This window comes from Culex pipiens, chromosome 1 (genome assembly GCF_016801865.2).
Source record: "Culex pipiens pallens isolate TS chromosome 1, TS_CPP_V2, whole genome shotgun sequence".
Taxonomy (NCBI): domain Eukaryota; kingdom Metazoa; phylum Arthropoda; class Insecta; order Diptera; family Culicidae; genus Culex; species Culex pipiens.
Window position 1 is genome coordinate 53,599,846 of NC_068937.1, and position 20,254 is coordinate 53,620,099.

At 41.6% G+C, this 20,254-nt stretch overlaps 2 protein-coding genes and 1 long non-coding RNA gene across 3 annotated transcripts in view; 1 reads left to right on the plus strand and 2 right to left on the minus strand.

Moving 5' to 3' along the window:
• Window positions 1–1,561: 1,561 nt before the first annotated feature.
• LOC120432296 (uncharacterized) lies at window positions 1,562–7,886 on the plus strand. The gene is made up of 3 exons (XM_039597485.2): window positions 1,562–1,719; window positions 1,807–1,930; window positions 7,454–7,886. Exons 1-3 carry the CDS (start codon window positions 1,671–1,673, stop codon window positions 7,623–7,625), a joined length of 345 nt encoding a protein of 114 aa, XP_039453419.1. The 5' UTR covers window positions 1,562–1,670; the 3' UTR covers window positions 7,626–7,886.
• LOC120432271 (CAD protein) overlaps window positions 7,680–20,254 on the minus strand; it is a 40,872-nt gene continuing 28,297 nt past the window's right edge. The window contains exons 5-8 of the mRNA XM_039597456.2: window positions 13,758–13,948; window positions 8,766–10,890; window positions 8,603–8,701; window positions 7,680–8,117 (exon numbers count right to left, since the gene is read on the minus strand). Coding sequence (XP_039453390.1) covers window positions 7,920–8,117; window positions 8,603–8,701; window positions 8,766–10,890; window positions 13,758–13,948 — 2,613 coding nt within the window. The 3' untranslated portion in view covers window positions 7,680–7,919. The remainder of the gene's footprint in view (window positions 8,118–8,602; window positions 8,702–8,765; window positions 10,891–13,757; window positions 13,949–20,254) is intronic.
• LOC120432305 (uncharacterized) lies at window positions 15,645–16,565 on the minus strand. The gene is made up of 2 exons (XR_005608050.1): window positions 16,069–16,565; window positions 15,645–16,014 (listed from the first exon to the last, which is right to left on the minus strand). It is a non-coding gene; the product is annotated as an uncharacterized LOC120432305 (long non-coding RNA).

Sequence of the window (20,254 nt, forward strand, 5' to 3'; positions counted from 1 at the left end):
CGAGTTAAGTTTTCGCGAAAAAAAACTGGATTTCCTCCTGATTTCTAGAACAAAGTACTGGATGTTGTAGGTTTGTTTGAAAGAGCACACGATATTGAACCAATCTGCATCAATAACTCAAAAACGATGAAAATTCATATGGGACATTTATGCGATCAGGGGCAGTATAGGGCTTGCCAATCTAAGCAACCAAAATGACACCAAAATTTAATCTTGTGATCTACGCTTTCTACGACCAAATTAAGAAAAAGCATCTGAGCAAAGCTTCAAAAATCAGAAGCAATTCAGGGTTAAATTTTGGAGTAAAGTGACTTTTACTGCTCTGCATTTTACATTTATATGTTTTGATGAGACAATTTGGACTTAAGGGTCAAAAGTTTCAACCATTTTAAGATAAAAAAGATGCAAATTTAAAACTCAAATATCTTGAAAAAGCGCAGGCCAATCTCAAATATTTCGAAAAAGCGCAAGCCAAATTTTAAGCGCCTGGTTGCATTCGAAAGAGGAGATCTAGATCTTTAAACGCTGATAAAATGCCTGGGGTATTTTTCTTTAAACTCTAGATAATTTCCTTAAAAAAATGTCTAATTTTCAAGGGAAAAGTGTATGAAACCACCCGAACGAAATTCGAAAATTGTCCACATATATGTTTTTCCATGTAATTTTGCCCGCTAAATCTGTCCTCAGAATTGAGCCAAAGTGTCAAAAAATCGATTTTTGGTCATATTTTGGGTTTCTATGTAAAATTATCATAAAAACCCAAAATATGCCCATAATTTTATTTACACTTTGACTCAATTCTGAGGACAGATTCAGATTCAGCGGAAAAAATTACATGGAAAAACATATAGTTTAACAATTTTCGAATTTCAACATTACAGGTGTAACTTCATTGAAGAATGTTGAAAAAAGGTTGCAAATTTCTTTTGAATTATTGTCTACATTTTCGTCCGGTTACATTTGCGATGGAAAGTTTCTACTTCCGGATTTGGATTTTACGTAATTAAAGAAATTTTTCGGACATGATTTGACTTCAGATTCGACTTTACTATTGTATTCTTCGTTGGCAGTATTGAGTGCCGAATAGAATTGGTCAGAAATATTCAGATAATTCAGAAGATTTGTGTCATTTTGATTGCTTCTATACAATTTGTAGGCTTTGAATATTGGCTTCTGAATTTTTGAAATTATCCAAATGAGCAATTATTCTCTGTTAATTTTCAAGTTTGATAACACCTTCTGTTCGGAAAAAATCCCCCTTTCGCCTTGCCACACTCTGACCACTGTGACTACACTGCGTGCACAACTGAAAATTGCCTGTCGTAAAACACTTTATTACTGAAATTTGCCTAATCAAATCAAACATCCTCTCACGTTCCCGGAGCAGCTTTCCATATACGTATACGATTCTCCCATTGAAGAAAAAAAAACACACAAAACAGTTTGCAAACTTGCAACGACAACTTTATTTAGTAGCTGAGTCAGACTGACTGTTGCATTTTGATGCATGGCACATTGGCACACGTTCGTCATGCTTCTGTGGAAACTGCCTCTCGACTTTTCCATTTTCAAGACGCACGCGACGACGCAGCCGACAGTATCCCACGGGAACCGTCACCCACTGGACGTTTTCACGACATCAATTAGTTTGAAGTGAAGCATGGAAGAAAATGGAAAATCGCCGGAAGTTTTTCGTTAGCGGGAATCAAACTGAATATCGTTAGCCATTCGTTTAATTTTGAGTGGACGCTAGATAGTACATAAGTTTTAATCTTATATATTTTTTATATTTTTTCCTTTTCACAGTTCCGATGGTTTCGATGGACGGTGAATCCCATCCGGAGATTACCCTGGCAGCGGTCGGACTTGGCGTGCTGGTGGCCTGCATCATCCTCATCACCTTGATCGCGTTTATTACGCGCCGAAAGAGGTAAGTCGATGTTCTGCTTTTTTACAGATTTTCATTTTTTAGTTTTATTTAGCTTTTCTTTTTTCCAAAATACTGAAGACTTTTTATCAACTCGTCGCACGTCGATATCAAGTCAAAAGGAGTTAATGACACAATTTTGTGCAGCTTTCAATGCCCTACATATCCCCAAAATTCGATTTCAATCGTGAGATTTTTAAAAAAATTGAACAAAAACCGGAAGGCCTCCGTGCATTGTTGTCACTTCTCATATGAATGAAGTTTCGATCTGATCGTGCTATCTTGACATACCCTGAAAATGTCTGTAAGTGCGACAACTAGCCAAAGGGAGTTTAGTCAGAGCGCGTTTGACACAAGTACATGACTGACTACTGTAAACATTTTTAATCATAACTGACTTCGTTTTTATTTTCTATACTTTTTTATTTGACTCAAACTTTGTGGGGGCCTTCCCTGGAGACAAGTCTCCATACAATTTTGGCAGCTGTCCATACAGAAATGGTGCCTTAATATTTGAAAATCTATATTTTTTAAGTGATTTTTTGATTAATTTGATACCTTTGGCAAAGTTGTAGGTATGATGAGGACTGTTCAGAAAAAATAGGTTCACGGAAAAACAATCTGGTCGATTTTTAATAATTTTTTTTTTCACATAAACTCAATTTCCCAAAATCGGTATTTATTTTATTTTCGGGAGTTTTTGATATGTTTAGGAGACCAAAACCCGCAACTTTTGAACTTTTTTAGAGAATTATGATAAAAAATGTTGCCGCGATTTTGCGATCGAAAAGTACTTTAAATATGTTTTGATAAAGTTCCTCGTCTTCAAGAAAGTTTGATTTCAGTGAAATATTTGATTTACAAAAAATGGTGACCATTTGCTATTTTGGTCTTCTAAAACATATCAAAAAATCTTGAAAATAAAAAAATACACATTTTGGGAAATTGAGTTTTTTGAAAAAAAAAAGTTAATTAATAAATGTGCAGAAGTTTTTACCCTGTACCTATATTTTTTTTCTGAACAGTCCTCAACAATACCTACAATTTTGGCGAAGACCAGAAAATTTCTTCAAAAGTTACAGATTTTCAAATATTTACGTACCATTTTTGCATGGAAAAATAAAAAAAAATAAAAAAATGGGCATAGGGAAGGACCCCAGAAAGTCAAATAAAAAAATATAAATAACATTAATTTCCGGATTTCGTAGAGATTGCTCAATAAAATTTGTTTTTTTTTTATTACAAAAACTCGATTCAAAATTGAATATAATGCAAAACTTTTTAAGTGAAATAATGATTGAGTACATCCTGGGTGCTGAAAAGACAGAATGCATAACGTGATTTTCGAATGCTCCCAACTGCTCACTACTACAAGTGCTCTACCTGTAAACATAAACAAAGTAGAAGGCTTTGTTCAAGCTCAAGCGTGACATATTTTTTGCTGCTGAAGTGACTTGTTACATTTTGAATCTGTTGATGTTTATGTTTTCGCTGAAAAATTAAATGCTTCGCTCATTTTTTGTTGGAAGACTAAACGATGGGCGGCCAAAAAATGCTCTTTGTTCATTTTCAACGTGACGATAACTTGCAACAGAATTAGGGGAAATCTACCCTTTCCAATCAAACACCTATCTTCGTCATATGGAGAGTTTGATGCTCGATTAAAGCTCCAAAAATACTATTTGGGCTATAAACTTACCAGCAACAGCACCGCCTCGAGTAAGCACGCAAATGTATGCCACTTACTGGCCAAAAAGATCACATTTAATGCACTTTTGATCATAATTTGTATTTTGCGAGACCACTTCTCATCATTTTGTTGGCACACACAGTGACACACACGAGAATCCCTCAAACGCTTAATGAATATCGCCAAAATTAACTTTTCACTTTCGCTTACTTTTTCACGGCGCTTAAGATATGAAATTGCTTCCAACTACCGGCAACATGTTCTTTTGATCATTAGTAAGGCACTCACTTGAAGAATAATCCCGAAAAATGTAATAAATTAGCAAGCGCCATCAAAAAAACAAACGCGTCAAGTCGTTTGACGTTTCAATTTTCACTTTGCATTCCAAACGAAGGCTGAAGAAAACCGAGCGAGAGACGAAGGCAAAAAAGAACAAAGGCTGGCCGTCAACACCACCAGCAGCACAGCCAGCGATGCCAGGAAACTTTCCCTATAAATGCCACTTTTCGTGAGTGTTCGTTTGAACTGTCAGCGCAAATGGCAACACTCGACAGAGTGTTGGAAGAAAAAAGAACTAAGCCGATATTAGAAAAATGGGCGTGGCCCAATGCATTCGCCTCGATTAGAATACCCTTGGGATTTTTTTTTGTTAAATGCTTGGTAAAGAAATAGAATAGCTTTTAGTGAAAGTGAAAATAAACAGAAATGTTCACAAAAACTTGCTCTACTCGTTGGTGTACTTGGTTTTAGAAAAATTCAAGGGAGACTCTAGATTATCCAGCATCATTCAAACACGACCGCTTATTAGGATTAAAATGGGTAGATTTCCCCTAGGTGGAATTTTGTGACCAGAAGAACAACCGAATGGAAGTTCAGAAATTATGTATCATTGTATCTTAAGATTTGTTGACTTCGAATACCTCAAAAGCTGGAGTCATATTTTTAATGCTGACATAATAAATTATCAGAGTCAGTTTGACAGCTTGCTCAGAGCAGACGTGTTTCCTTTGAGCGCGTTTTTGACGGTGTTTTTTTTTAACTTTCGCCGACGGCCATGGCGGCGGCCGCGACGGCGGAGAGTGAGTGGACGGAGCATAGGGCTGAGGATGGAAGGCCGTTCTACTGGAACGCGGCCATGAAGAAAAGTGTGTGGGAGAAACCGGACGGGTTCCAACCCAAAACGCAGGCGGCGACGGGCATGGAAGTGGAAGACTCCGAAGGAGGAGGAGAGGACGGGGGCGAATTTCGTCCCGTGATCAAGGTTCGGCGCAGGAAGGCTAAGGAGGAGATCAACGACGGCAAAGGCCAGGAAGTGGAGAAACTGCTCAGCAACAACAAGTTCAGCCCGCTAGCGGAGAAGAGCAACAACAACAACAATGCGAACCCAGCAGCAGAAAAAACCACCCCCGTGGTACCAGCATCCGGCAAGTCGGCAGGGGAGAAGAAGCAGCCGCCGCTGGTGGTGAAAGAAACGAGTTTCGCCCGCCTTGCGAAGGTGATGTCGACATGTGATGTCCAGCCGGAACACAAACTGACGCGGTACGGCACCAAAATTACGTGCTTCTTGAGCGACGACTTCGACACGGTGCAAGCTCACCTGAAGAAGAACAAGGTGCAGTTCTATACGCACGGAAAGCGCAGTGCGAGACCGCACCGGGTAGTAATGCGAGGTCTCCCGAACGCGGAACCGGATTACGTCAAGGAGCTGCTCAAGACGGAACATCAGCTGGACGTCTTGGCAGTACACGCCATCAGGCGGAAGCAGCAGCTTCCCGCCATCGATGAGACGCCTTTCATCGTGCTCTTCCCCAAGGGGCACACCAGTTTGAAGGAGTTGAGTAGCAAGGTAAAGAAAGTGGGATCAGTCGTCGTCCGGTGGGTGGCCTACCGGAACAAAGAACCGCACGTGACCCAGTGCAAGAACTGCTTGCAGTTCGGTCACGGAACCAGTAACTGCCATCTCAAGCCAAGGTGCAGCAGCTGTGGGGGTGCCCACAGCACGGAAAAGTGCAAAGCAGAAGAAACGCAAGCCAAGAAGTGTGTCAACTGCTCTGGATCCCACGAGGGTCTGGACCGCAGCTGTCCCAAACGTGCGCAGTTCATCCAGTCGAGGCAGCAGGCGTCCAAGCCGAAGCCGCCAGCATGGAAGAAGGACAAGCAGACTCCGGCTGTAGCCGCATTCAACGCGGTGGATTTTCCTCCGCTACCTGGAGCGGTGCCGTCCGTCGGGACGGAAGAAAAACATCCTCGTCCCGCAGGAAGAAGTCCAGATAATACTGGCGCCGGCGCCGGTGCAACCCCGAAGGCGGATCAAGGCGAACCGAAGCTGTACAGCGAGTCGGAGCTGTGGTCCATTTATAGAGAATACAGAGGTCGCTTGAGGCAGTGCAAGACACCCGAGGAACAGATTGACGTGATCGCACACTTGCTGACACATGGCACGAGAAAATGATAATCTAGATTAGTTCCGTTTTTTTTTTTATTTTCCTTTTATTATTTTTTGTACTTTTGATCCTCGGTCCTAACCTGGTCACAGCACCTAAAAGGACCTAATAAAAATAAGTTATGAACAAAAAAAAAAATAATAAATTATAGATCGATTACAATACTTGCCACTTCTTGGTGGCAATTTGCAAACAGTAAATTGGTTCCGCTTTGACAGTTCTAAATTGAGGTCGCTTTGCGAACCACTATAGAGCTTTATGACGTTTCGCGTACGCACACTAGCACACCATCTGATTTTGCTGGCTGGACAAAATTTAACCTCAATCTTTTTCGTGCACGTACACGCAATACATGCGCACGTAGAAACCACTATTCTGCACCCAGAGTACAACATTTCCGAGTTATAACAATTTTGAAGAATAATTTTCAAAAAAATGTAGTTTTCAGAAATTTTTAAAAAATGATGTCCAACCGTGTCTATTTCTGAAAAAAGTATTTTCAAACAATAACAGAGGGTTGTTCAGAAAAAAAATCATGAATATACAGTAGGGTAACAGTAAAAAATTGACCTCAGGGATACCCCCAGATTCGATTCCTCATGCAAAAATAAATTACTGTTTTAATTTTGATCGAAATCTGTTAAGGTTCAAGGGTCACTTTTTATCGTCTAAGTTGGTGTAAAAAATCTTTTCATACAAAAACGTCTTCTTCAAATCGCTAATAATTCGTCAGGGTTTATTCAGATCGTTTTGCCATCTTCGTTGTTTGTCAAGAAATTTTACACCATCATCAACTATAAAAAGCGACCCTTATACCTTAACCGATTTGGCTCAACATTTGCACTGTTTCTAAAAAATCGAACCAGGAAGTATCTCTTAAGATTTTCATTTTTTTTTTGTCACCCTAATATACAGTCATCCCACATATTCCGAACACCTACAAACTCGGAACACTTTTGTGGTTATTTATCAATAGCATGCCAAATAAATCATTTCTGTCGACCCTACTATTTTTAGGACTATTATTTAAACATTATCTTGCTATTTCACTAGTAAAAGTAACACGTTTTGAACAAAAAACTGCTTAAAATTTTGGAATGAATGAATACATTTTGTTGCTCTGAATCTGGTCTTACCGAAACTATGTCAAGAAACCAAAATATTAGGCTGCAACAGCGTTAGCGATTGTACACGCTCCATACAATAAAGATTTGTATTGTATGGAAATTGTTCAGTAGGGTGGAAGGGGGTATGAGATTTATAAAAAATGTCCACGTGGTTTATGGATAATCCCTAAGGATTTTTCATGAAAAAATAGCATCACAAGTGCCTTCATCGATTTCCACCACTGGTTGCCAGAATTTGACCCAAATATCTTCATCTTTTTTTCAGACAACTCTTCACCAACATGGAGAGCGGCGCCCGCGAGATGAACACCTCCTCCAAGCTGGACTCACCCGCGATTCTAACCATTTCCCAGCGAATCGACACGACGACGCCCAGCAGCTACCGAAGAAGCTCCTCGACGCTGACCATGTGCTCGGACGTGGTGACGCAAATTTAAAGAAAGGGGGTTTGTCTTCTTCCATGACGACGGCGACGAATGACTGAGACTGAGTTTGTTGAATAGCTGTGGGTTGCTATTAATGACTGTATTAGGGAGTGAATCTTTTATTTATATGTATTTAGTTTAAGACTTAAGATAAAAACAAACTGTATTTTACCGCTTTAGGATAAATGTGTTTTTACTACAATATGGCAAATGTGTCTAAGATAGAACCATCAAATGGTTGATCACTATTAAAGTTGTTAGCAAAAAAAAAAAGTTTTATGATTCATTCCAATCCGAAATTCCGGCTCAGCATTTGCCCAGAACCATCGCGAGCAGCGCCATCCGGATGTACATGCCGTACTCGGCCTGACGGAAGTACGCCGCCCGTGGGTCGATGTCGATCTCCTTGCTGATTTCGAACACTCGCGGAAGGGGGTGCATCACGATCATGCGGCGTTTGGCGCGGGTCATCAGCTGCGGGGTGAGGACGAGTTGGCCGCAGCACTGGTGAAGGAGAAACGGTATTAATTTTGATAGTGTTTTCGAAAATAAAAATTAAAAATATTGTGAGATATGTTGGGAAATCGAGTTTTTTTTCGTGCCACCTTCTAGCTGTCAAAAAAATTTTAGCACAAAAAATGGATTTTATATGGAGATTTTCGAAAAAAGAAAATTTGACCATTTTCCAGGCAAATTTCACATGAATTTTTTGGTAGGGTTACTTAACATGCCCAACTGGATCGTATGTTTGTCAGGCTCAAAACTTTGCTTACTATTTTTTGACAGCTGAAAAACCCGTCTTACTTATCTAATCTATATTCTTTACTAGCCCACACACTCACTCACATACACTCACTCATTCTCACTCTCCTTACTGTTTTACTAACTCACTCACTCACTCACTAATGACACGTGCACTAATGATGCAAAATAAAGGCGAAATTTTGGAAGTGATAAAATTGTGTTATGGTTACACAATTGAAACGTACCTTTTTGTACTCTTCCTCAGAGTCAAAGCGTTCCTTCTGGATGCGAGTCATGTACAGGACATCTGTCTCAGCAATAGCGTCTTCCAAGTTGTCGTAAATCTGCAAAAACAAAAACCAAAATCAACATGACTCACTCACAATAATCATCTTCAATTCAACCCACCTTCTGCGAGATCCCCTTCGCCTCGACCAGCTTCGTAATCTTCTCCGGCATGCCCAAACTCTTCGGGCTGACGTACCGCACGTTAACGTTGTACAGCGTCAACAGACGCGCCAACGAGTGCACCGTCCGGCCATGCTTCAAATCTCCCACCATGGTAATGGTCAGTCCGTTGACCGTTCCGATTTCCTCCCTGATGGTGAAGATGTCCAGCAGGGCTTGCGTGGGATGTTCCCCGATTCCGTCGCCGGCGTTGATCAGCGGCTTTCGGCAGTGGTGGGCCGCCTTCGAGACCGCACCCGGTTCCGGATGTCGCAGCACCACCACGTCCGAGTAGCCTGCCATCACGAGGATGCTGTCTTCGAGCGTTTCGCCCTTCTTGACGGAGGAGCTCGTTTCGTCCATGTAGATTACGCGACCTCCGAGACGTTGCATTGCCGCCGCGAAGCTGCAGCTGGTCCGCGTGCTGACCTCGTAGAAAACGGACGCCATGATCTTGCCTCGCAGCAGGTCGTCCAACGGACGATCTTTCGTAACGCGAGCACGCATCGTTTGTGCCACATTGAAGATCTCGTTGAGCTGCTCCTTGCTGAACATCGAAACGCTGAGCACGTGCTTGCCAGCCAGCGTTCGCTCCTTCGGAGTGAGGCTAGCGGCCGGAAGGAGGACGTCCTTGCCGTAGTTGCTGGTGGAGTCGCACCGGATACGGGGAAGAGGAGAAGTTGGATGGTTTTGAGGAGCTTCCCCAAAGTGAACTCCGAGTTGTTTGGACTCGTTGCCGGCGAGCAACTTCGAGAACACGTCGTTGGTGTGGCCGTCATTTTCCCAGAAATCGTGGCGGATCGTATCCGGCAATGTCTTACTCAGCGTCAGCAGGTCCAGCCCGTCCAGCGATCCGTTGATCTTCTCGACGGACGGCGCCACCGTCGGTTTCTTGATGTGCCACTCGCGGACGTTCTGTCCATAGCCAGGATTAGCGAGAACGACCCCGTCCACAAACGCGGTTTCACCGCGCAGAACTACCCGGTGGACGCGCCCCTTTACCTTCATGCCGGCAAACGGCGTCCAGCGTGCTTTGGAGTGCGGCGGGGACTCCGGGATGGTCCACTCTTCGTTGAAGTCAACCTCCACGTAGGTGTTCGGTTGTTCCGGGAGCCCAAAAATCCGCTTGGGGTTCTTGTAGAACTTGGCGATGAGGTCCTCCAGCGAGAGGCGACCCTCGTTGACGGCGGTCAACAGCAGGGGTAAAATAGTCTCCAATCCCGGGAACCCAGGCGGAGGATTCTCCGACTCCTTCTCCTGCTTGGTATGCGGCGCATGATCCGTAGCAAACACGTCGATCACGTCCAGATTGTCCCAGAGGGCTTGCTGATCCTCAGGACTGCACAGAACCGGCCTGACTTCACCTTTTCCATGCCCAATCCGGTCAAGATCCGCCGTAGAAAGAAACAGATGGTGCGGACAAACCTCACACGTGATCTTGATTCCCTTCTCCTTCGCCGCCTTAATAATCATGATCTCCTCCTTCCGCGCCACGTGACAGATGTGAATCGGTCGATCAACCAACGACGCCAGCAAAATCACCGCCGCCGTCGACTGCCGTTCCGCATGAACGCAAAGTGGCGCCCGCTTAGGCCAATTCGACAAGTGCTTCTGCCACACGATCATGTCCGTCAACTTCAGCGTCGTAAACGTCTCATTCAGGTACATCTTCAACGCGGCCGCATGCGGTGCCAACTCCCCAATCGTACCATAATTAGTAGAAGACGCCCCCACAAACAGCGCGTAATCACAGCGAGCCCCCTTCTGGGCCAACTCCTGAACCAGCTCGAACGCTGCACGATCAACGATCGGCGGTGTCGTATTCGGCATCGCGCAGATCATCGTAACGCCACCCGCCAACGCGGCGGCCGTCCCGGAATCGAAGTCCTCCTTGTAGGTGGCTCCGGGTTCGCGCAGATGTACGTGGACGTCGATGAAGCCGGGTAGTTTGACCATGGCCCGCGAAGACATACAGTCGGTGTGGGTCTTCATGACGGGGGCCCGTCCGATGCGGCTCATGGCTTCCACCAGCAGTTTGGTGCACTTGACGTCCGTTACGAGTGGGATCGAGTAGTCGACGGCCAATCTGAAAAAGATTATTTATAAAATATCAAATTTACATCAATATGGACCGCTTATAATAAGAAAATTGTCAATTTTCGAATTTTCCAAGCCTTCTGACTTTGACAATTTCTAAAAATACAAAAAAAAAAATCAAACCATCCACATTAACGACCCCCGGGTCTTTTGTGGTCTCTATTGCAAGTTTCTGCTCGAACCTAGGAGTCCGAAGGCTTGAATGGGGAGAGCACCCAAACCTCTTTCTACTCCAAGGAACCTTCCACCCCAGTGTTTGAACTGACGACCTTTGGATTGCGAGTCCAACCGCCGCCAGCGATTCCACCGGAGTAGGCTTGGTTTGGTGTGTTGTTTGTACTTATGGCAAGGAGACGACTCCTACACCTGGAATGAGTTAACGGCCTAACAACAACCAAGGCCGAGACCGCCATTTTACTTCCTCATCCGATGGAAGGTTGGAGCAGATGGGAATCGAACCCAGAATCATCCGCTTACAAAGCGGACAGCGTAACCATTCGGCCACGCACTGCTCGGAAATAAAAATACCCGTAACTTCCAAAATCCCATGACAGCATTTCCAGATTGTAAATCTTTATGACTGATCGGAAAAGTTTTTAAAATACATATGGAATGATGTACATTAAGGATGAAACATTCATGCCTCAAAAGTTCAATATATTCCACCAAATTGTTATATCTTAAGACTTACATCTTAAGACTGTGCTACCAAGCTTTATAGCTGAATGGTAAGGTTACCGAGCTACTGTGGCCGTAAGGTTACGGGTTTCACCTTGTAAGCAGAAGGTGATGGGTTCGATTCCTGTCTGGCTAGGCAAAGTCGGATCCCTTAAAAGAGTAATTCTATTCACTGGGAATACTGACCGGTAGGAATGGGCAAGGAATGGGTTTCGACTAGCGGCGTGCTGGATTTCGATTCTCGTACCGGGATGATGATGATTCAAAGGTATTTCGAACACATATTCAAGGATGAACAGAATGGAGGATCCGAAAGTTATTTCCAAAGTAAGGCTTTTATGTTAAGGCGCCCAATTCGACAGCATAATCAAAATTCTGAAGAAAAAAAAAACTCTTTGATCAACAAAATAATTAAAAATTGTTTATGTAAAAAATCCTGAGAAGTTTCATTTGATTGGAAATTGAATCAGGCCATTTTTTCAAAAAACAAAAAAAACACGTTATTTGCAAGGGGTTTCCAGCATCGTGTCAGACTGGTTATCCGGAATTACTTGAAGTTTGAGCAAATAATTCTGTTATTCCGGATTTACCCAGTAATTCTAAAGTAATCCTGGTAAGTCCATGATTACATTTTGTGAAAGGTAATAAAACAATGAAAATAACTGTTAAAAAGATAATCTCGATAAACATTTTACTAATCTATTTATTACCTAATAATTTTCAAGTAAGGAGCCAAAGTTGCAGCTAATACGGAATCATTCGGACTTTGGACAAGTAATTTTAGAATTACTCCACAACTCTGCAGTAATTCTTGTTATTCCGAAATTACCTAGTAATTCCATAGTAATGGAGCACCCGCAGTCGAGCAGTTTTTGACAGTTCGCTCCATAAGAAATACATTGTAGAAAAAAGCAAAAACTGCTCGAATGGAAATGCTCCATTCGTGTAATTCCATAGCTACTCAATAATTCGTGTATAAACCGTTGATTCAAGTAACTACTGGAAATTATATAAAGGGAATTCTGCAGAAGGCATTTTGCTTTCGCTTGATGTCTTTATGTTTGTGAGAAGTACAGAGCGGATTAAGAATGTCCGCTAATTCGAATGCTCGCTAATTCAAATGTATTTGTATGAAAAAGCACTCAAACGTCAAAACCAGTTGTCAAACTGATGTTGATATTTACCCCATTGTTCGATAAATTTCAAGTAGAGCGTTCAATTTTCCCGGGAAACGAGAAAAATATTTTTTAATCCCGGGAAATTTTTGAAACGGTTCTAAAGTCTATGTTTTAGTTATATTTGTTATGATTCCAAGAATTAAAATCATAGAATTAGCTGAATAAACAAGAATAGCAACATTATATATTATCTATTATATTATATATTGTCTGTGATAGCATTTTAAGATAGATATAAAAAAATGTTCTTTTTTGTGCCTTGGATTTTAAATGCACCACAATTTCTTATCAAGTTTGATTCCAAGTCACTTATAAATATTTATATTTTATTCGTTTCCATGGGACATGACTCTAAAAAACAAAAACGACAAGACAACCAATACAATGATACCAATTTATGTGAAATTTTAGATAAGTTTAGACTTGCATGGGAATCTTTGAACAAAAATTTTAACAATTTTCCTTTATAAACCAAACGTATGCTTCTGTATACTGATTTAAAATTGTTATGCTACAAATTTCTTATCAAACACTAATTATTCAACTGTTCATCTATTTCCACAACCAAATCTTAATTTCTAGACCAAAATTTGATTCTCTTTCAATTCCGGAAATTCCCGGTACAAAATATTATAATTCCGAGTATACGGAAATTCCCGCTTTATTTAAAAAATCCGGAAATTTTGTGCCAGGAATTTCCGTCATTAGGGGTGACATTGGGTCTGTAGTTGAGATTGGGTCGTACAAAAATGCAGAAATTTATATGACCCAATCTCAACCCAAATTCAATGGTTACCCCTGACAGTACATATAACAAATAAGCCCCTTTGGCACCAAATTTCTCTCTCTTCACGGTTTCTAGTTAGACATCATTGCAAAACGTGCTTTAGTAAATCCAAAAATCGTGTTTAAAATCCAAGAATCGTAAATGAAATTGGAACAATGCCAACCTCAAAAAAATAAATTATACTAAAAATTGTACGCATAAAACAATACTAACCTTCTCGTCCTGTACCCGTGGGTCATGAACGAACTGACCCTACGCGCTCCTCCGCCACGCATTGGCAGATTGATCACCATATCGAACTGCTTGTTCGCCAGGAACTCTGCCAGGTGACGTAACTCTCCAGCTCCACCGTTCTCGTCCCCTCCGGAAAGGGCCGCATCGAACGTCCACTGGACACACTCCACCTGTTGAATAGCAAAAAAGAAAAACAAAGGAATAAAATAAGGTTAGAAGAAATTAGAATGTTGGCATTTTTAAGATAACAAACTGTAAAAGTTATAAATTTTGTTCAAAGTAAGACTTAACAAAGATTATTTTAGAAAGTTACTGGAGCTAACCTTTCAATGCTTAAAGCCATGAAAAAGCCTGCAAGAAGTTCAACTCAAAACAGAGATGCGAACTACATTGTCCTTACATAAAAACCACATTTAAAAAAACGCACCAGGAACTAGAGTTTCCCAGGTTATCGAAACCGGCAGATCTTCCCCGGCTCCCTCCGCAGCAGTTGCTTCCATCACCAGAGAGGGTAGCCAATCAAGATAATTGTGATGCTACTGAGGGCGATTTCTGCCGAAATTTGTCGGGCGGTTGGAGCTATGTCAATTATGTTTGAACTAATTAAATTAAACTTATTTGATGATTGGTGTTCTTGGTTCAGAGATTGAAGATGGCGGCAATTAGCAGGAACATTGATGTTGGGGAGATTATTGCGGAAAAGTGTTTGTGGTGGAAGTATTGAATTATGAGCGATTGTTTTCGCATTTTTGCTTTTAACAATTGTTTCATTTGAAAAGTTATGATTGAAATGTGCTGCAAGTCATTTTCAATCAAATTGATTAAACCCACTACGGTACGACGTTTCCGAAAGCCATTTTCTATTATAAGTTCAATGTTTCTATTCACACAGATATTCAGTTTTTCAATCTAAGTCGAATGCCAGCCTGAGGGTGGAAGGCCAAATAAGGAATTTAGTTTTTCTAACAAATCATTTTTTAAATTACACAGACAATTTTTTTTTTTTTTTTTTGGAAGGTTGAAAATGTTGTTGGTTGAACATTACCTCTTTTATGAGATATTACCTAAAAAAAGGGAAATTCAACAGAAATTGAAGAAAATTTAAATTTTATCAAGAAATAAATATCTTGCTTGGCAGCGTTTTGGCAGCAGACTAGGGGTCGGACAGAGTCGATGGTTTTATTATTCGTTAATCTATTGACGGCGGTTTTGATATTTTTGTCAATAGATCGACGAATAGTTGAGCTAGCGTTCCCACCGTGTATTATCAATCTCGGTTAAATTTGACATCTTATAAACATCATCACATCATTTTCAAAAAAAAATTGCGCAAAACGGAGTTTAACACGGTTTATATCCAGAATCGACGATTCCTTCGTATGACCCTTCTGCCTGAGCCGCCCGACTAGGAAAAACGGGGACGGGGACTTGGTCAAACCATCCGGAATGGTGTGGTGCCCGAGGACGTTCACGGCAATGTCCACGAAAGCCAAAACCCACTTTCTTGCTAGCTAGCTTTCAAATGATTTGTGTCCGTTTGCTCCTCTGAAGGAGGCCATCATTTGCCTTTGGAGCACAAGGTGTTTTTTCAGCATCTCAGGACTTTTGCTGTGGCTTTTGCGGAACCGTCTACAGCATGCCGGTTGCACAGAACAACACATAAAAAAGGCTCACAATCTGTAGAAGGCCCTCCTAAGTCAACAATCGAGAAGAATACCATCAAGAAGATCGTTGGAGAAAACAAAAACCCGGGGAGTTCATCCATCACGACGTGACTACGGCGGACGAGTTGAGGCCCATCATCGTGAGCGTTCTTAATAGGGTGTCCAGGGCCTGCTATAGGACGAAACGAAACCCTCCTCTCCCTTTTTCGGTGGTTTATCAATAAAAAGCGGAGACACAACTATATTTACAACAAAAAAACAGCAAATTAAAGAATTATACAAAAAATTTAAAACAATGAGTTTGAAATCTTCGTCGGCATGTATCCCGCGAACCGTTTGTAGGTCTGGTTGAAAAAGTGCAGCAACTGGGACGAAATGGATTTAGCACCTCCGCGTTCCGCTTAAAACTTCCGCACAAGTGCCGAAACAATGTAAATCGTGTTGTTGGTTCCCGGAATCTTTCGACCGCCGCCGCCCGTGGCTACGTTGGGATTGAATCTGGTACTGGCGATCGTACCGGATGCGCTTGAACGAGCGAAGCTCGCCGAGGTTGTTTAGAACCGGAAAAGAGTCTGAGGGAGGAAGTCGATTAGATTTTTTGATGTTAAACCATCCAGCTTAATAACCTCCTCAATTGCTCCAGTTCAACCCTTCCTCGCTCCTGTCCCGCTTCTTCAACAGCATTCGATCGGACCGGACCGAAATCTGCACGTCCAACTTCCACTGGCCTCCGCTCACTCGAACCCGCTCAAACACGTCCATCAGCTCGACTCCGCATCCGCATCCGGCAGTTGGTTGATCTGGTTCACCGTAACGAGACTATGTCCTATGATTTGGAACCGATTTGGGGGTGAAAGCAGGTCGTCACTTTCCATGTAGAACAGCGCCGAAACGGCGCCCAGGCCACTTTTTCATGGGTTCCGTTTGGTTTTCTGGAACGACGTCGTGACTGTAACCGAAACCGGTGAAATTTGTTTTGTTTTGATTTGAATATGACATTTCAACTCACCAAGGTTCCTATAGGCATGGTGGGATTTCGTTAATATATTGACGAAATGTCGATATACTGACCAATTATTTTGATGCGTTGATAATGTATTGACCGATCTGTCCGACCCCTAGGCAGCAGATCTCGGGAAGAATTTCTCATCAATTTTTTTAGATTATTTTAAACTATAAAGACTCATATTAAGACCATCCATAAACCACGAGGACACTTTTTTTTAACTTTACAACAAACACAGTCTGGAATATAACCAAAAACTGCTGAATACGAGGGGCGTGACATTGGCCTTTATGAATTAATTTTAGCAGTTAATATATTAAGGAATTAAATACCTCACGTCATTTGACATCTGACAGCGCCACACCTGCATTCAAAACATTGGTTTTGTTTGTTTCTCTTTCGCGCGCTCAACTGTCAAGTTTGTTTGGATTCCGTGAAGCGTTGGAAAAAAAGTGGTGATGGATAAAGTGAAATTTACGGAGAATGCAGAAAAGATGTGATCCGCTGGTAGAGTAGATGTTGCCGGAGGAAGAGATTACATTTGCATCATTATTTTGCTTCCAGAACGATGGCTTTGCTGAGGGGAACGGAGAATTATTCTTTAAGCATGAACCCAACCTGTTCCGCGCTCGGATCGCACACAATCTACGCCAAAATCCCGTGTCCCCGCTGGACGATGCCCATCAGCCGGCTGCTGACCGAGTTGACCGGCCTAGATTCGAGCGAGTGCCAGCCGCACTGCTGGCCTCCCGGTATCTGGTAAAGCCGGCGGTGAAACGACCGGAAATGAACGACGTTTGCCTGTGGATGATGACGGCGGGCCGGATGGGCGGGCGGTGCCCTTTCAGAAGAACCTGGACAAAAGCAGCTGATGCAGACGTGTTGCTTAATGGGAATGGGTGGACGCAGCAGCAGCGAAGCAAGAGGCAGAACAATTTGGACGAGGAACGGCTCCAGATGGACGAAGCGGAGATTTTTTCTTTAAGCATGAACCCCACATGGCAGAGTTGTTGCGGATGATTACGGTGGAACCTATGCTGAGGATTCTGAACCGGGCATGGTGAAGTACCTGACAAAATGGCGATGAGCAGCTGGAGAACAAAACGGTGCTGCAATCCGAAGGATTGAAAGGGCAAACCGAAGTTTCTTCTCAATATTGTTTCTTAGGACTAGACAAAATCAAAATAAAGCGGAATAATATTCTTTAGTGTTGTGTGGATATTACGTTGCGTGGTGAAAATGCATTTTTATTAGCACAAATAAAAATAAGATTTGGTTGTTGTTTTTTTGTGTTCGCTTTTTATTACCCAAATAATTTTACCGAAAACTCTGCTCTCGCAGGCATCTTCCGTCCTAACCACTTCTCTGGAACCAAGTCTGGAACAGTTACGTAATTTTACATCGTTACATAATTCGCCACAATTGGCTCTTGGTCCTGGCCCATCCTCATATTCCGGGTCTTCCGGTCACAAAACGTACGTCCGCTGGATCGTCTTCGATGGCTTCTTCGTTGATGTTCAGGTGCAGGCGCTCTTCCAAGACGAAATCCATGAAATCGGTGCTGTAAATGTTGGGAAGGCAGGGTTGGAGGCCAGTTTGCACTCGAAAACAGACACGGCGATTTGTCGAAGCCCCGTGAATTCATTTGCGATCATCCAATGGGGACGAGTCAGCTAATTTTCCAGAGTTAATCATGTCGATGGAAATGATGTAGGACGTTGTCTGCCTGGATCCGGTTGACCACGTTCAGGAGGCAGGTTAGGATCTGGAACGCCACAGTTCCAAGTGAACTGGCATTATTGTACTTTCCGATGCAGTAAAAGCGATGTACATCTGGCAGGAGTTCAACCAGTTGGCTTGTTGGAGCAGATTCCTGGCGAGCAATGCCCTTTTGTTTGGTTAACGCAAATACGCAATCAAAACAAAACAAAATTTGACCAAACACAACAACAAATATCCCGCGCAATGTCAAGCTGCCAAATCAATGTGGTGTGAAAAGAGGTGGCGTTGTTTTGGTCGTAAACAAAAGTTAATTTTGCCTTAATTTGTTAATTTTGACCGTTAATTAATTAAATTATTTAATTTCTTACTATTGTCCCGCCCCTCGGCTGAATACTAATTTTGGCTCGAAATATAGAGAGTCAAAAATACGGTTGTTGACCCATTAAAAATCAACGCAATCGAATCAACGCAAACCCTTACAATTTTTTTTTCATAGGCTGCCCAGTTTAAAAAAAAAACAATTTATGGTATTTGTCCCTATTTTAGGTCTAGTACTTATTTTGGGTCTACCAAACTTAATTCAACGAAATTGTGCATTTCATCAAATCTGGCAAGAATCTGCCACTTGAGAATGATTCGTGCTGTCATTTCCTTTATTTTGGTGGGCAAGAATAATTCACTTTTTCCTCTTGAATTAGCAAAAATGCAATACATATATTACTCTTCACATTTTTCTTGGCAAATTGTTACTTGCCCATTAGGTCCAAAATTTTCACCACTTTTGCTTACCGCTTTTTGACACTCAGCGTCACGGCTTTCATCGCTCAGCACACGAATAAGAGCCGTCCCCCGAATCTCCAACCACCGGCAATATGTTTTTATTGGTGGGTGCCACAATCCCGTTGCAAAAGCAATCACTAAACTACCACCAAATCACTTGAATTGTTAATTAAAGTTACTTCGACCATCTCGAAGAGAATGGATGTATTTACAGCACATTTGACGCTTCTCCAAACTGTGACAGTGTGTGTGTGCGCTTTTCAGATAGACTTTACAGATTTTCTCGCATATTACGAGTTTATTGTTTGGCTGTGCAATAATTGTTTAATTGTGTTTAAAACTCGTAAATAAATGATATAAATGATGTCCAAGCTAATTATGCACGTAATGCAAGTGAAATCAATCATTCTAATGTTGATTTGTGGCTTAAAACATCACAATGATTTAGCATGTTTATCGACCGAATTTGTGCGGCTGTACTGTATGAGCTGGGGCTGAACCGTACGCCAAAAAAGTTCAACACGTGCTTCCAGATTTCAACCAATCAGAAGGTAGGCCGAAAATTGGCACAAAGATGGTCGTATCCTAGGAGCAATATCCCCAAGATAGGGACAAAAAATGTTTTAGTTTCTCGGGCTTAAACAGCGATATAAAGTATTTTTATGTAATTAAGTACGAGCATAAGCATAAAAAACCAACTTATTCATGTAATATAAGCAAAGCTACCTAAAGCAGCCTTTGAGAATACATCAAATTAAAAGTGCGCTCGGCTTAGTAGGCCCAAATAGGGACAAATACCCTTTGAATTTGACAAACACCTAAAATTATTATTTTTAATTTTCAAAACCTGCTCTTTAATGAACTGATGTTTTGATAACTTGGCTCTATTTATGTTTGTAAAGTTCTTATTAGTTTAAGTAACCAAACATCATTAAGACCACCGGGTTAACAAGGTAATATTACATAGAATTTCATAATAATAAGGCAAAAATTGTTTTACGCCTAGGCCTTTTACATGCAGCTTGATTACTACTTTTTTTGCATTGTAGTTTGTACAAGTTGTAATAACTTAAAAAAATGCAATAAATTAAAAGAATAATTCTAGAGTTTTTTTTTTAATCGTTCCTATAAAAACGTTACTTAATCCACCCTTAGGTGGTTGATGCCTTCCTCACATTCATATAGTATCATTCACCCTACACATTTCTTCTAATAGATTTGTCAGATCTTCAAAATGAATATAATTCAAAAGGTCTTTAGCTTAACTTTCGAAAGACGCGTAACATGATGGATTCGGAAACCAT

Excerpts from the sequence above, each read along its gene's own strand:
- LOC120432296 (XM_039597485.2), top strand. The coding sequence starts at position 1,671 with ATGGAAAATCGCCGGAAGTTTTTCGTTAGCGGGAATCAAACTGAATAT. Across the intron at positions 1,720-1,806 it reads CGGGAATCAAACTGAATATC|TTCCGATGGTTTCGATGGAC; the intron begins GTTAGCCATTCG and ends TCCTTTTCACAG. Across the intron at positions 1,931-7,453 it reads TTTATTACGCGCCGAAAGAG|ACAACTCTTCACCAACATGG; the intron begins GTAAGTCGATGT and ends TCTTTTTTTCAG.